Here is a 17034-nt window from a genome sequence, read left to right as displayed (position 1 = left end):
GTCAACCAACCAACTTACGTTCCTTTACAGGCTCTGGTCTGTTCCGACCCTCTCCATTTCTGCCACGAGAGCTGCTGTTCCACTCCTTGATGACCTCCACGTCATCACTATCCGAATCATCAGATCCCTTCTTTTTTCCTTTCCCTTGCTTCTTTTTCCTATTGGGAGGGAGGAATGGTGGAGGAGACAGTGACAGTGAGAGAAACAGATGCAAGAGAGAGAGAAGGGCAGTTAATTGAGGTCATCTCTGCATAAATGTCCACCAAGGAGACACAGAGTGGAACCTGTATTTTACTTTTTCGTTCTCTCATCGTCAGAGGTCAGACTCATTGAAGACTCTTCGGTTTCTGAGGCGATAAAATCATCCATACTATCCTCATCAAAGAAACCCTGGGAGAGAAGGACACCCATGTTAGTAATAACTATAACTTAACACTGGATTTTGAGCGGCAGATGCATAATAGCAAAGTTTTTTTCCGACTGTGGCAGTATGCATTATGTTCTCCCTTTGTGCTTGACCTGTCAGCACGCCATTTCTTTTGTTATTCCACCATGGGTACAATTTGTACAAATGTATTCCCAGTTTTTTGGATTGGTGTTTAGTGTAGCTGCATCTCGACGTCCCCGCCCCTACCCTGTTTTCTTTACTGATGTAGTCCAGCTGAAGGCACCAGGGATGCGTCCAAATTCTGCTGAGCATCTGGAAATCCTGGAAGAGTTTGGTCCCCGTGCGGCCCCGGCTCCCCTCCAAAGCACTCCCCACACCTGCAGACAAGGGAAAGGTTGGAGGAAGATGGATGTGTGTTTGCATTATATAGCCGACCACATGCCCTCAATCTCTTCATAAATAGACTGGTGTGAATCGGGCGGTGAAACAAAACATTGATGTTGACCTCTTACCACCTGACTAAGGACAGACTGTCGCAAAGTCATTCCTTTTCAAATAAAAAATATATATCACACTTCTCTAGTCTGATCTGTTCAACTGTTGCATTTGCGAACAAGTTTGTGGCATCTGTTCGATGTTGATCCAGTGAAGTTAAAAGTTAGAGTAGGTTTAACATAACTAACACGCGTGGCCATTCTTGAGCCTGAAGACACCAGGGTGAAGGTGCCGAGCCAAGCACAACATCAGCTCTGTGCCCTGTGGACAACCTGGACTAATGAGCCACAGAAACAAACCACCAAACCCCCCATCACTCCTCTTTATAAATGCCGGCTCAAGTGTTCTCTGTTTTCACTTTTAGTGTAAAACCTCTGGCCCCTCCTCAGTCTAAATTTCTTTCCCTTTCCTTTATACCTCCACATTAACCCCCCTTTTACCTTCCCCCACCCTCTGTTCTCTGTCTCCCAGAGCTCTTCATTAGGGAGACGTGGGAAAATGGGCTTAAACCGTGCCTGCAGCATTCTGCCAGCTGCCACTCTCTCGCTCTCTCTCACTCACTCACACACACAAAGAGTAAAGTCCACTAAATGACTTAACAATACAGCACAAAAAGAGATCAGAGAGGCCTTCCGCCCATCGAAAAAATAAATAACATCCAGTCAAGAGGTAACTCAAGAGAAACAAGACTCCAGCAGTAAGGTTTAACCTAGTAGTAGGAGACTGTGCTTGTTTTCCAGTGGAATTCTCCATTGATTTGTTTCAGTGTTCAACTACACTTAAATCCCTGTCTGGGTAACTAGACTTGACAATTAAAAAACCCTCTCAGCAGCCACTAGGGGCTCCACCTCTCCTAACGCCTGAAACCTTTTGAGAATTTTGAACACAGCTAGAGCGTGGGTTAGTGCGTAGTTCTCACTTGTGAAGTGCTCCAGGTAGTATCTGTAGAGTTTACACTGGATCGGAGTCACTCGGACTGACAACACATACTCGTGCTTTGGAGGCAGGAACTTGGTGAGGGCAGTGTAATCTTTCCTCTGTGGGAAACAGAAAGGGATTGTTCTGTTTAGGAGGCACAATCAAGGGATGTGAAAGGGAACATAAATAGTTTCAATCAGCTTTCTTTTACCTGGACACAGCCAGCCAGCATCTCATAAAGTATGTGAGCCCTCTTCTTCATGATCCGGACATCCTGAAATGTGGAGTCGGCACACTGACCATTCTGGATGGGGTTGATGAAGCGGTTCCTGAACTCCTTAATAGACCCCAGCAAGTTCTCCTTAATGAAGTTCACCATGCAGTGGTCTGGTAGGAAGACATCAATCACAAGTTTCAGATGCATCGAAACGCAACCACACAAAAGTTTTGTCTAACACAGTCTTTATAATCAGGCAGACTCACATTCAACAAGGTTGTTTTGCAGTGGTGTTCCGGTCAGTACAACCCTCCTCTTCGTCCGAATGGAATTCATTGCTTTGGATACTGCAGACGCTTCGTTCTTCAGGATGTGACCTTCATCACAGATTACTATGTCTGGCCCTGGTGAAGGTAAAGAAGAAAAAGCTCATTACAGGCTGAAGTACAACCAGAGGAAAATTTCTCACAAGACAGCTGGAGCAGGTAGCTGGTCTAAGTTCTTTTCTGACATGTGGACGTCTTTAATACCGGACACCGAATAGTTATTGCATAGATGTGGGTTAATCTCACTAAATACTAACAATCACACACAAAATCATTACCACTTACTCTTCTACAAACACAAACATAGCAGAAAAATAATTTGACAAATGCCACATATGGGTGGTGTCATTAGGGGATCAATTTATTATGGATGACAATCTGTAATATAATTGCAAAGTAAAAAAACCCAAAAACAAACACTGACCAGCCAGAGTTCATTTTACCTCAAGAAACTAGTGCATCCCTGGGATGCATTTCAACAAAATATTTGTGCATCCCAACATGACGTTGCATCCCATGCATCCCAAAAGTTATAACAGAATATATGGTAGAAAGGTACATATAGATTGAGTTTTGCCAATAGTACAATATAAAAACTAAACAAACTTAATTTTAACTATTTTATCAATAACAATGTCATAACTGTTTCAGTAAAAAAGAAAAAAAAAGAAAATTGGTCATTATTTAAAAAAAAAAAAGTTTAAGAAATCAAGAAAGATAATACAAGTAATAGTTTTTTTTTCCTTTTTGCGTTTCACTCAGTAGTTTTCTTGGCATTCAATTCATATATTCTCCTGTGTTCACTGCACCAAGCCGACAGAGCTTTCTCCACAAATTTTTTCTAAGCTGGATTTTGTCTTGGGTGTTGATATTTAGCCATGCCAGAAATTGTGATTATTTTTGTTGAATGGAAGTGCATTTAAAGCTTGCGTCCCAGGGCCGCACGCTGTCTGATGATAGTGCATCCCTGTCAAAAAATGTGCGTCAAAGACGCGAGGATGCACGCAAACGAGAACACTGCAGCCACACTTTAATGAACCTTCAATCAAAAACAACCTAACACCTACATCACAGCCATGCCTCACCTTCATTTACAAGCACAACTAGTCTTTTATGAGCTTAACATTCCAAAATAACCCCACACAATTAACATCATCTTGTAGTTGTTAGAAGATGCATTAATTAAGGATTCGATGAGTCAGACTCCCGGGTTGGATTCCACATCTGTGTGGAGTTTGTACGTTCTCCCTGTGTTCTTGTGGGTTCTATCTGGGTTCTCCGGCTTTCTCCTACCACCAGAAACGTTCAGTTTAGACATGTTAAATTGGTTGTTGGTGTGAGTTTGAGCATGAATGTTTGTTTGTCTATCTGTGGCCATGTGATGAGCTGGCCAATCGTCCGAGGTGTACACCACCTCTCGTCCGAAATCAACTGCGATAGGCTCCGGCAACCTGACCGTACTTTGGATAAACAGCTGAAGACAAGAAGATTGTAATCATCTTGTGTTCATGATGATGAATGAACAATATGAAAGCCTGAGCCCAAAGGTAGGAATGCATCCTTTTAATGCCATATGTGACAGTTGACCACATCAGGATGAAAGTCAGTCACTTATACGGCACCAAATTACTCATAACTTAAATCTTTATTAATTATTCCAACAGGTCAAACATATTACTGTACCTGGATCCACCAGCGTCTTCTGAAAAGTCTCTTTGAGCTTCTTGCTCTTGATGTTTCTGCCCTGCGTCAGGTTTCGGTACATCTCGTAACCCATGATCATAACACCCCCATCCTCTTGCCATCGCTGCAGGGCATATGCTCGCTCCTGTGGCCTCTTTACTGTGGCCAGCTCAGTCACCTGGAAGACAAGACAAAAGATAATACTTTTAAAAAAAACATTCAGCATTTGTATAAATACAAAAGTACAACATACAAAAAATAGCAACCCCTTTGAATGGGAATAATTTAAAGTTATAAAAGCATCCTTACCTCTAAACTCTCCTCGTCCTTCATTCCATGTTGCCACTTCTCAAACTCATTTAGCCAATTCAGGACAGTGTTCAGGGGACAAACCACCAGAGCCGTGGTGAATTCAAGCTTCTCACAAAGCAGCAAAGTGTGGAGAAATGTCACCACCTACGGGACAAAAGCGGAACTACACTTAGATATGCTGAGCAGTGGGCAGACACAAAGTCATCACTAGCAGGCTCTTGTACTGCAGGTTTGGAAAACAGACATTTTTCCTTTTAGCCTTGTTGCTCTTTAACCATCTAGGTTGTTTGGTGTTAGTTATCAGGTGTAGCTATGCCTGCCTTCAGCTCAAAATTTAACTACACGGTACTTTTATTTTGTATTGAAAAACTCCCAAATCTCATCCCCAAAAATCACGACCCTGCTGCTTAAGGCTTTGTGAGCGCTTTTGTGTTGGAACTCTTTGTGTATAACAGACAAAACATGCCTCTTCTCATGAATGGGTGACTATCTAACTATGTACAGTTACCCAAGTCACCCAAGGTGGATGTAGTTACACCTTACCGTCTGCACAAAAATAGTGTAGTTCGAAAGAAAAAAAATTAGTTCACACATGAACTTTCACAATTTGAAAGAGGAAAGTTTTTCAAACACATTTTTCAGAGCAAAAACACAACAATCCTAGTGCTATGTAGTTCCATTATTTGTGAATGTATATTTTGTAAACCTTTCACTATTTTAATTCATATGCAGTAGCTTCTTGTAAACGGTATTAGGGGCACTACATGGGTCTAGGGCAGTGGTTAACTTGGGTTCGATGGAACCCTACGGGTTTGGTGAGTCGTTCTCAGGAGTTCGGCGGAGACGGAGGTCAAGAAAAACATCCGACATGATGTGTCAGGTGTACGTTTGACACATCGTGTCAATTTGTGATGACACGTCCCCTTAGCCATCACCGGCTGCAGGTCATCATGCTACATCAATTAGCCTACATGTGCTATGTGGGATTTTGCGCACTCATAAGTCGATTTATGCCTGTCGCAATGGTACGTCATGTGATTGCTTTCTTAATATTTTAATTCATAGTAACTATGTTGAACAAAAAAAGAAAGTGGTCGGACGAATATGTGCAACATGAATTTACATGTACTGTATAACGGAACGTGATGGGAGTCAGCGTTCTGCATGATTTGCAATGTCAAGTTGAGCAACTCTAGTCTCGCACTGGCAAAAGTAAAGTAACACTTCCTTAAGCTGCGTGGAAAACAACAGAAACAGACTTTGCTGTGGAAATGACGTAAGAGTAGCACTTGCCAAGGTGAAGCCACGCATATCTGAACTGGTCTCTCAATAACAACAGCTGAAGTCATATTGATTTGCAGGTAGGTCATTTCATGTGAGTTCATGCACTGTCTTGGTTTTGTTCTTTGAAAAAGGTGACATTAATGCACAATTCATTAAATACACCAGTAAAACATATATATACAGTATTTTCCGCACCTAAAAGCCTTTAATTTCCTCAGTTTCTTATAATCCAATGTGCCTTATAGATGAAAAAAGTTTTAAAATAGACCATTCATTGAAGATGAGTTCTCAGATGCATTTTATAATCCAGTGCACTTTATAATCCACTGCAATTTATATATGAACATTTTTTTCAAATAGGCCATTCATTGAAGGTACGCCTTTTAATCCAGTGCGCCTTATAGTGCGAAAAATACTGTACGTATGTCTTAAATTGGAAAAAAAATATTTTTTTTTACTAAAGAAGGGTTCGGTGAGTGAGCGTATGAAACCGGCAGGGTTCGGTACCTCCAACAAGGTTAAGAACCACTGGTCTAGGGTCAGATTTGTTTCTTCAGATTACCCATCGAACGCACGACTGAGAGAACGGAATACCACATTCTGAATTATCTACTGCAGCTTTACCTTAGGTTAGCTTTCCTTGTCAAATTCAATTTACCGGTAACTAAAACAAATTCCTCATCTAAAGGTTAGCACAGAACTGTCCAAGGGGAATACATTTACATCCAAGCTAAGACGCATGCTTCAGTATAACTTTCATTTTCCTGTCTCCGGCGTACCTGTAGAGTTTTTCCCAGCCCCATACAGTGGGCGAGAATACAGCCAGATCCAGCAGACTTCTCAATCTTCTTTAAAGATTCACAGCAGCAGTCCCAAATGAACTGCACCCCTGCAGCAAAAAAATGAGAACAAAAACACAAAGGTTGGAAGCCTCACACTACTGCATGAGCATATGAGAGTCTTGACCTCTGGCAACCAGGTCCAGCTTTCACCCCCACTGGTTTGTGTGCTTTGACATTAAAACTACTAAAAACATTTTCCTGAAACTCCATTGGAGGATTGGACCAATGACAAGAAAGACCCCAATTAATTTTTTTAAACGCAAAGCCACAAATCAGTTTTAGAATTCTTTATCAGTTACCCATAAACTTTAGATTTATCATGACAACGGACAGAAGGGTGGAAAATTCTTCTTCAATAACTAGATAACAAAATCCAAATTCTAGAGGTAGGATTTCATGATCTTAATAAGAGTCGGACTTTCAGACTATTGGTTTTCCATACAATAACACATTGGGGAAACTGAGATGCCTTTAGGGAGGTTTGTGCTCTCTGGCTGAATTAACTTTCCTTACCGTCAACCTGGTGAGGTTTGAGCTTTGTGACAAGGTTCCTGTGCACCTGCACAATCGGCTCCTTTGTTTCTTCATCCTCATCCAGCACCAGCTTGGTGGTGATGGGACAGGTCACCTGGGAAGTTTCATCCACCACCATCTCCTGGAGGATTACAAGAAGAGACGGGTAAAAGACGACATATTGTACGCATTTCACAGTTCTTTCATGTCATGAGAATACACAAATGTGCCATTGTGCCATGCAAAATCCTGCATATTCTGCATGAATTAAAACAATGACTTTTTACTTTAAGTTGAACCACGATTCAAAGAGCAGCCATCAAAGTTGAAATCAGATATATCTTGTGATGGTCTAAATAGTACAAGCAAGCTGACGTTTGTATAATGGCCATCTATGCAGCCAAGTACTTCTTGAAACTCTTTGAATACTCAACACAGTAATCTCATTCATTCATCTTGCTTTGCCTTCGAGAAGATTTTTCATCAATGAATGAAAAATTCTGCAAGAGATCAAAACAAAAAGCATCAGCGCTGAGCGAAAGCTAAACAAACGGCAGCTAGCAAACAAGAGAATCCTTCCACAGCCAGCTATGAGGTAGCTCAACTTATAGCAAGACATGGGGAAAACATTTAAAGCTTGTGCTGTTGATTTTTATTCGGCTGCATTTGACAAGAGCACAGATAACACACAGCTGTTCTTTTTTTTCTGTGGGGACTTAATGAAAATATTTGCATATAAAGGAACTGTTTGGTCTCTGGAATCTAAAGAGCACAACAACAGGTTGCAAAAGAAGTGGAAGAGAGGAGTTAGAAATTATTGACATGATTCAACATCAGCTTCTCTCCCTACCCAACTTCTACTGGAGCTTGGACAAGGACAAATTTCCTCTGATGCGACTAACAAAAATGGCGAATCAGTTTGAGTCAACATAACATGAGCAAACATTTTCTTTGTTAACTCTGAACAAAAGCAGACTGAGCACCAAACTGACTGAAAGCATCTCAGCCCCAAAGTTCCAAGTTTCAAATTGCGGAAACGCAGAAATAGCATGTGACACTGTCTTTTAAAGAAAGCCACAGACTGCTTACGTAGATTACACCATCTGCTATCATGACAGATAAAACTTCAGGATTTAACCTGTAATGCAGGATTTTCTCTCACGCCACCAACCAATCATACTGTTGAGACCAGAGCAGCTCAGGGGTTCAAACTCAGTCAGTTTCTTTTTCCATACCTCTCGTAGTTTCTTCCTGAGTTCTTCTCTCTCAGCAATACGTTTCCTCCTCTCCTCCTCCTCTTTCAGAGCATCCCTGGTCTCTGTCCGCAGCTTGTCATCCTTAAGGATTTTACGGATCTTTTTACGGCCCTTGCGATCCTCTCCATCTTCTCCTTCATCGCCCTCCTCTCCAGTCTGTGGAAATGAGCATTAAGTTTAGCCCTCTGATCTCTAGCCCTTGGGAAAAAAATTCACTTCCAATGATTAATTGCACCCGCAATAATTTTCACAAGATGCTCGAGGGGTGAGTTCCAATAACATTTTGTGTCATGCATGACTTGACTAGAAAACAGACTGGGGGCCAATCTCCTTCACCTGGAAAATCCTGTTATGGAAAAAAACTTTTGGAAAGTCCAGAGCTACTACAAGACCCCTGCCAAGTGGTCCCCATTTTCAATACCTTCTCATTGCTGGACGAGGACTCCTGAACTTTGATCCTACGACGCTTCTTCTTCTGCTTATAACTTCTCTGCTTCTCCTCATCCTTTTTCTTTGAAGATCTAAAGAGAAATCATAAGTCACATGAACATTTGCAGCTCAACTGAAGACACAATAGCAGCGATACATTTCTGCCATTGATATGTTGGACTTTCTTCTCACCTAGTTTTTCGACGTTTCCCATCATTCTCTGATTCACTGAGCTCCTCGCTTATTCCAGACTCCGCGCTGGAACCTGATTTCTCAAAGTCTGAGTCGTCGGAGTCATCGCTGCCCACTGACAGGCAGAAAAAAAAAGAGGAAGACAAAGGTCAGTCTTATCTGACTGCGACGGGTATCGGCACCATTATTACTGTACTAATATGAGCATTAACACACAAAGCGAATAAAAAACTCAGGTAACCTTTCTGCCGTGACTTCTTCTTGCCTCCTGCGTTCTTCTCTTTAGTGGTAGATTTCTCCTCTCCTGATTCGCCCTCGCTCAGAGACAGCTTATGCCGAAGCAGTTTGTGGCGTTTGCCACGCTTCTTCACTTCGACATCAGAACTGGAGTCGTCTGAATCCTCATCTTCAAAGGGAGGAGAAAATACTTTGACACGACGAACAATTTTTTGACAAACCATACGTATGTTGAGTAATTATGTTACCTTGCTGCTCTTCCTCTTCTTCATCCTCTTTATCTGCATCCTCTGTTTTAACTTTCTTAGGGGATTTTTCATCCTTTTCTGCTCCTTCATTATCATCAGAGGAGCTCTCTGCTCCAGAAGAGTAGTTTGATTTTATTTGGGCAAGAAGCATCTTCTTCGCAATTCTTCAGTAAAAAAAAAAAAGAAGAAAAATATTTTAGATTATCTTGAAAAAATTAAACTTATTCACCAACACTGACTGTAAGTTAATCAAATATAACTGAAAATACAGTCAATGTGGTAGTTAAACACAGCAATTACAGTAACTTTATTCTGATTACAGGAATGTCAAATTTATCCTTTTGCCTGGTGAATAGAAAACACAGTACCTTAGCTTCGTCTCTGATTAACATGAGTGGGCTGTCACTATGGGATGCACTCCTTTACTACTTGTATAAACACAGAGTCTTGGGGTGCCTCACAGTCATGACTTTGGAATCAAAGACTGACACAGCATTACTCATCATTCAGAACAAGCACACCCCTTTGCTCCTCTTTACCCACAACCTGAAGGACCGGGGTGGACTACAGCGATAGCTCTTGTGGGGTGTTGTCATAGAAACAAACAACTGGTTTCTTTTCCAAACGGCCTTTTCGTTGTGAAAGTATTATGAGTACAAATGATATAAGAAAAACTGCTTTCACTGTCGCTGAAACATTGAAATGACTGTTTTCTACATACCTGTTTTCAGGATCATCATCATCATCTTCATAAACCTGAGAAACTGCCTCTTTATCATCCATTTCTTCTCCTAAACAACCAAATTACACAAATGATGTTAATGGGCGCGCACTACAAGTCACAAATGAGACATTTGACATCTCTCTGAAAGTTCTTTACTTCAGTTTTGGTAAGGCAAACATCGGTAAATCCAACAAACTAATAACTTAACTTTGAAGATGAAGAAAACCGTATTTTGCACAGAGCAATGCTAACTTCATGATAAGCTAGCAAGCTGCTGGCCACAGCTACAGATTTATGATCGAGAAATTTCATTTCATTTTGATGAGAGAAAAATGTATGTAGTTCCCAAAATACTGAATTCTTGCTACAACTCAAGGATGATGCAGTCAGGAGTGTCAGTGACAGATGCTGAGCTGGGCACCATCAAATTACCTGATGATTGATGGAAAGGTCCACCACCTCCCACCACGTTATCCTCCACAATGGGTTTGAGCTTCTGTGCGTCGCTGTCCTCACTGGAGTCACCTTCAGCCTGCAGGTCTTCCCCCTCCTCGCTGGAGGACAACTGCTTTGTGGCTGATTTGGAGCTCTGTCTTTTACGTTTCTTTTCGTAAGACCTCTTGCCCCTCTCAGGTGACTTTGCGTCTTCTTTTGGTTCCTCTTTTTTCTTTCCACGACTAGATCTCCTCTTTGCCGGGCTGACTTTACTCTTCGACTTCTTGTCCTGCTCAGAGTCAGAGCTGGAGGAGTTTGAGTCATTCTGCACCTTTTTCTTAGATAGCTTTTTACGTTTATTCTCATCCGAGTCAGAGCTTTGAGATTTTCTTTTGCGTTTGGATGCCTTGTCTTTATCCTGTATGGAGGTGTTGTTTAATTTGAATAAACGTTTTTTAGCACTAGCACTTCCTTGTTCTTCATCTGTGCTTTGGACTGCTGCAGCTTTCTCCAGCAATGCTTTAGGAACTTCATCAGAGTCCGAATCCACAGTCTTTTTCTCGGAAGCACTCGTCTTCTCCCCATCATCCTTTCGTGTTTTTCTAGTTTTCTTGGAGGGGGTGGCCTTATCTTTGCTATCCTCATCCAACTCTGATTCGGAGGACTCTTCCTTAGCCTTACTTTCAGCCTGCTTCCTCAAAGGAGTGGTCTTCACTCGACTAGATCGACGGCTAGGTGGTGGGGTGCTTGCCCCATCTACTTTTTCGGATGCATCATCTTTCTCATCATCTTCCTCTTCTTCTTCTTTGGCCTTTTTAGGAGTCTCTTCATCTTCCTCTCTGTTTTTGGAGCTGGGGGACCTTGAAGAACAGGTTGTTACAACTGGGACGGGAGTCAGTTTAACTATGAGGTTCTTCACCTTGGGCTGAGGGAGTTGAGTGTCTGTCGAGTTTCCATTTGCCTTTATATTTTCAGTGTCTTTTTCAGTGTCTGTGACCAAATCAGTAGCAGTCTCCAAGAGCATGGAGGAATCAGCGAGACTCTCCACCATCTGAAACAACTCTTCAGGAACCGAAGGAGGCACTGACATTATGTCTTGATCTAAAGACATTTCACCAGCTGACAGAAGTCCATCATCACACACTTCAGATTGAGCCGTCTTTTTGGTCGCATCAGTTTCTGATTGGATGTCTTTAATTTCAGTGTTATCTGACAGTTCTTCATTGTTATGTTCTTGCTCATCATCCTTGGACGGGTTCTCATCCTCATCCAGCTCTTCTGCCCCATCATCCTCGTCAAATGTGTCCATCTCTTCCATGTGGTCATTTTCTACAGGGACTACAAAGTCAAAGGCCTTCTTTACAACTTGTTGCCCTTCGTTTCCATTCTGCACCTCCATGCTTTTAAACTCAGGTACCAAAGCTGCTTCCAAAGCATTGTGGGCTTTTCTTAAATCATCGAGAACAGCCTTGAAAGCTTTCAAATGCCGATACTTGATCGACTTATCTCCCTGCTCCTCAGCTGTTTGCTGGATAAACTGGATAAATGTATTGTTTAGTCCTGTTGTGGTTTCAATGAGCTTTTTTGCTTTCTTTATAAATTCTTTGGGTACCTGTAGTTTTTTGTAGGTAAATGTCATGGTCCCTGAGCCTTCAATGTGTTCTTTTCCGTTGACAACTGCTTTGTGCTCTTTTGTTGCTTTGTTCTTGTGTCTCTTATTCTCACGGTCCTCTGTTTTTTCCATTTTTCGCTGCTTGAGTAGCACAAGTTCTTGTTTTTCCAAAATGCTGTGGCATTTGGAGACCAGATCCTGGAGGGGCTCTGACCTGCACACGTAGCAGTGCCACTTTGAATCCTCATCAGTAATGACTGACAGCTCCTTCCTGCCTAGGTTGCGCAGGATGCACTTCTTGCAAAATGCATTGTTGCAGTAGTCACAGCAAATGAGCTTGCCACCTTCGGCGCACCACCTGGGAAAGAAGGAAGACCAAAATTAATAGAGTTTTATTGTGAAAATGCAAATTATATCATGATTCAAGAACAATCACACAATGTTTTACAAAAAAAGCATTGGAATTTTACTCTTTTCTCGGAATATACTTCTCTTAAACAAATCCTACGTATGGCACGGTCACTTTTTTCTCTGATGTTCACATTTTTTTCACTTGCAGTAATATGATGGAAAACGCTGCTGTGAAATGTGTGACTTGAATACCAAGGATGAGTCGTAAGATGCTTAATGGATGCTGTGTTGGCACTAGCACTCATGTTTTTTTACAACAAAAATACGCACGTCATGAACACTGCACTCAATTTACCATAAAAACAAAAACTGCTGTAAAACAAATAAGACCAGGCTTACAGCAATATTATGTCTTGTTTACAAGACCCATAACATATAATAACATATAATAACATAAGATATAATAACAACATATAATGCTAGAAATGTATTGTATTACTATCTCAATTATGACTTATGTTTAGTTGACCTTGTGTCAAATATACCTGCACTGCTCATCCATCCCATCCGAGTCTCTGTTGATGTCATCACTTGTGTAATACTTGTAGCATGACTAGAGGAAAAGAAGTCGATGTGATCACAAATACCTCTAGAATTTAAAACTGGAAATTGTTGATGAAGAAATTCATTGGTATGACAATGAAACTATGCAAACTGTTTTTGAACATCTTTACCTTGCAAATCAGCACTTTGAGCACAGGATGCTTGTACACAGAGTTGCGCTGAAACTGGTTTACTTGCTTTCCACAAGCCGTGCAACTCACTTTCTTCTGCAGAGTATCATCTGGGATAAAATTTAAAACTTTAATACATACTAAATTGCAATACATACTTCACTGTCAAGATTCATGTACCGAACACATCCAGTTTGTAGTTTCCAAATTATGAAATCACATTACCTGTGTGTTTCTGTTTAAAATCCACTCTGAGCTTCATGGCCCCTTTGTTTTCATTTCCAGCTGGCCTCATTACTAAAGTGCCTTATTTGAGACAGTGGTTAAAAATAAGATTAATAAAACTCTAAAAAAAAACAACAGCCATCAACAATTTCCTGATCAAAACAAACAAGTATCTCCATCAGGCATACCTTTAGATACACTGCCTGTGTTATTGTCTGAAGGATTGTCAGAGGTGGCCTCTTCATTTTCACTCTCAGCAGAGGTATCAGATTCATTTGGTCTTATGTGCTTGAGTACAGGACCACACTTCCTGTAAAAGATATTACAAACAACTTGATTATTTAATCTGTGCTATGAGAACATTCTGGAGACCATGCAACTACAAAATAGCACAATAAAACTATAATAAACTCATTCTTGCCTCTTATTGCGCGATGCGGTGGGCTTCATGAGTTCCATTGAGCTGCCAGGCTTGTGAGAAAACAGGATTGATTAGAGCTTTACAACAAAGAAAAACAGCTAAAACTTGAACATTATGCGACGCTGACGTTGCACACATACCTCCTCTGCAATGTCTGCCATTTGGTCAAGGTTTGATTCAGAAAGCGGCAGACTCATTTTACCTGAAGAGACATTTAAAAGATCTATTTTATGATGAAAATACTAGTTAGTTAGTCATTTATCAAAAGAATTGCATCCCTGTATAAAGTTCCAATGCAAATGTATAATTCTATGTTATTCCCATTTCCATGGCTCGTGTTTGCATTTTCAGTTTATCTCATTTAAGCAGCCATGCCTCAAAAATCTATAGTATAGTCTGATTCCAGATAGCCTGACATAAATACACAACTAATACACAACTATAAAGAGAACACACCACCACCAACAGGTTAGATGTTCTAAAATTGCACAATTTATTTTTGCAATCACAACACTTTCTATATTAGATAACTATGAAGAAAATATTTAATTCTGAAAAATATTTTTTGTTCCGTTAGCACCTCTACTACACATGGAACTGACAATAAAACCACAGAAACTGTGAGAAATCAAATGCGACAATTGGGTTTCGATTGGCCTTGAAAAAAAAAAAAAAAAAAAAAGGATTTCATAAAACACATTTAATCGACAGCTCGGTTGCATCTTCCTAATCGTTACTGCATTGAATCTGCGCCTGAAGTGAGAATAACACCGGAGGCATCGCTGTTTGTATTGTGGATTTGCGTCATCATAATGTGCTGATTAGTTCGCTATTCCGCGTCCAGCTATCGCTCAGTCCCGCCAGGGGCAACAAGGCCGACAATGTACCCCACTCCTGTGCCACTTCATGAAAACAGCTATCTGTCTCCGAACAAGCACCGCTCGCTTCTGAATCTGCAGCTTTGCATTGATTTTTTTTTTCTCTACTCCACGAAGCAACTACAACTCGTGACGATCAGATATGTCAAGTTTAGACTTGCTAACACTGACAAGTGAAGCTGCGGCTATGAATGCAAAACTATTCTTTTCGGTCAGCAGTGTTGCCCTGGCAATGCTGCAACCTCGCCAGTGCACACTAGGCGCAGTGCATGAGCATGCAAGGGAGAAGGCGGCCACGGGCCTTCCTTGTTTGTGGATATAGCACAAGAGTCCGCGGCGCGTGTCAGCCGCAGCCTGGCACAGCAGCACAACTAACCCACCCAACATTTTGCGAACACGATTAAACTAGTGTGTATTTCTTATTTACAAACGAGCATTTATTTAAAAATGATTTAATTGAGGCACATCCTAAAATACGTACATGTCTACCTGAATATCCGTGTATGGAAGTTATATAACAGTACTACCGGCAGCTAATAGCTAGGACTAGCTAGCTTTGCTAATTGGCGAATTGGCATGAAGCGCTCATAGCCGGCTCGCAGCTAGCGACAGCATCACAGCACTCAACGTACGATCCACTACCTAAACAAACGGGCTAAATGGGCTTCTTACCGCCTTCTCACCGTTGCCATCTCTTGATTAATAGGTTATCGTTTCGATTGGTGTACAATTGATCCAGATCAATCAAAACTACAGATTCCCGATGTTACTGAAGCAAAAAAAAAAAGAGGCAGAGAACAGCGGAACAACTCCGGTCAGGGTAGACAAAGCGAGGGGACCATCTTGCCGGATGGCTGTAGACGCAGTAAAATGGCGCATATCGTCCACACGGTGGGAGCGCTGCTATTGGCTGGATGCTCTCGCGATGTGAGTGGAGCCAAATCACGAGTGTTTCCACTGTGAGTGGGAACGCTGCTTGAGTCCCGTTTCATTCAAACGTTGTTATTAATACGATATTATCAAAACCATTATGTTTCAAACGGTGTCCGTTTTGACTGGATTGTCATCAGGAGGATGATATTTTTTGTTCCTTTTTATCTACAAAAATGAGACAAATCTGTTTTACTGTAATGTACTGTAATATATATATATATATATATATATATATATATATATATATATATATATATATATATATATACATACACATACATGTATATACTGTATATCACTATATGTAAAAGACAACCATCCCCACAGGGAACATAACTGAGACCAACAAGCTGATTCACAGTACAGCAACAGAAATCCTCGAGATGCTGGGATATAAGATCAACACAGGGCATAACAAACAAACAATACCCTCCATGGAAGAGACGGTTAGAGGCTAAGATAAAGGCGACACAGAGAGAAGTCAGCCAGCTAGCCGAGCTGCAGAAGGGGAACATGGTGAATAAAGGGGTACCCAGGAAATACAGCAAACTTTCCATACCTGAAGCACTCGAAACTGCCAAACAGAGACTAACGGCTCTGGCTGCCCGACTGAAGAGATACACCAAGGAGATTGAGGCCAGGAGAATAAACAAGACCTTCTCCACTCAACCAGCAAAGGTGTACTCTCAGAGGCAGGGATGGCATCCGGCCAGACCCACCAAGAGCTGAGGTGGAGAAATACTGGAAGGGCATATGGGAAAGAGAAGCATCACACAACACCGATGCCCAGTGGCTAGTGGACCTGAGGACTGACCACAGCTGCCTCCCAGAAGAAGAACCAGTAACCATCTCAATGGCAGACATCCAAGAAAGAGTGTCAAAGATGAAGAGTTGGTCAGCACCGGGCCCCGATATGATCCATACATACTGGCTAAAGAAGCTGACAGCACTCCATGAGCGTCTAGTCGCACAGATTAACCAGCTGCTAAGGGATGGGACGCACCCAGAATGGTTGACTGAAGGCAGGACAGTCCTGATCATGAAAGACCCACAGAAGGAATCTGCCCCATCCAACTACCGGCCAATAACCTGTCTCAGTACAACATGGAAGCTCCTGTCAGACATCATGGCAGCTAAGATGAGTAGGCACATGGATCAATATATGAGTGGGACACAGAAAGGAGTTGGTAGTAACACCAGGGGAGCCAAGCACCAGCTACTGGTGGACAGAGCAGTACAGAGACTGTAAGAACAGGCAGACCAACCAGAAAGTCTATGATTCAATGCCACACGTGGATACTGGAATGTCTGGAACTGTGTAAGATCAACAGGACACTAAGCCTTCATCAATAATTCAATGGGAATGTGGAAGACAACCCTG

At 41.6% G+C, this 17034-nt stretch overlaps 1 protein-coding gene across 2 annotated transcripts in view; it reads right to left on the bottom strand.

Annotated features, from left to right (window-relative positions):
- The window catches only part of atrx (ATRX chromatin remodeler), a 32576-nt gene extending 16997 nt beyond the window's left edge, over nucleotides 1-15579 (bottom strand). The window contains exons 1-24 of one of the 2 annotated variants that reach the window (XM_068325252.1): nucleotides 15393-15579; nucleotides 13983-14044; nucleotides 13843-13892; nucleotides 13610-13731; nucleotides 13422-13502; nucleotides 13197-13306; nucleotides 13008-13075; nucleotides 10497-12469; nucleotides 10062-10131; nucleotides 9341-9504; nucleotides 9097-9261; nucleotides 8856-8970; nucleotides 8656-8755; nucleotides 8214-8390; nucleotides 6979-7120; nucleotides 6403-6512; nucleotides 4337-4483; nucleotides 4028-4205; nucleotides 2285-2422; nucleotides 2013-2188; nucleotides 1803-1920; nucleotides 635-765; nucleotides 296-390; nucleotides 19-158 (exon numbers count right to left, since the gene is read on the bottom strand). In XM_068325252.1, the coding sequence (XP_068181353.1) occupies nucleotides 19-158; nucleotides 296-390; nucleotides 635-765; nucleotides 1803-1920; nucleotides 2013-2188; nucleotides 2285-2422; nucleotides 4028-4205; nucleotides 4337-4483; nucleotides 6403-6512; nucleotides 6979-7120; nucleotides 8214-8390; nucleotides 8656-8755; nucleotides 8856-8970; nucleotides 9097-9261; nucleotides 9341-9504; nucleotides 10062-10131; nucleotides 10497-12469; nucleotides 13008-13075; nucleotides 13197-13306; nucleotides 13422-13502; nucleotides 13610-13731; nucleotides 13843-13892; nucleotides 13983-14039 (4627 nt within the window). In that variant the 5' untranslated portion in view covers nucleotides 14040-14044; nucleotides 15393-15579. The remainder of the gene's footprint in view (nucleotides 1-18; nucleotides 159-295; nucleotides 391-634; nucleotides 766-1802; nucleotides 1921-2012; nucleotides 2189-2284; nucleotides 2423-4027; nucleotides 4206-4336; nucleotides 4484-6402; nucleotides 6513-6978; nucleotides 7121-8213; nucleotides 8391-8655; nucleotides 8756-8855; nucleotides 8971-9096; nucleotides 9262-9340; nucleotides 9505-10061; nucleotides 10132-10496; nucleotides 12470-13007; nucleotides 13076-13196; nucleotides 13307-13421; nucleotides 13503-13609; nucleotides 13732-13842; nucleotides 13893-13982; nucleotides 14045-15392) is intronic. The other variant, XM_068325253.1, reaches the window with a different exon arrangement.
- Nucleotides 15580-17034: the final 1455 nt, after the last annotated feature.

The sequence above is a fragment of the Antennarius striatus genome, chromosome 10 (assembly GCF_040054535.1).
Source record: "Antennarius striatus isolate MH-2024 chromosome 10, ASM4005453v1, whole genome shotgun sequence".
NCBI classification, from domain to species: Eukaryota; Metazoa; Chordata; class Actinopteri; order Lophiiformes; family Antennariidae; genus Antennarius; species Antennarius striatus.
The sequence above is the reverse complement of the archived record's forward strand: the minus strand, read 5'-3'. Positions and strand labels throughout refer to the sequence as shown.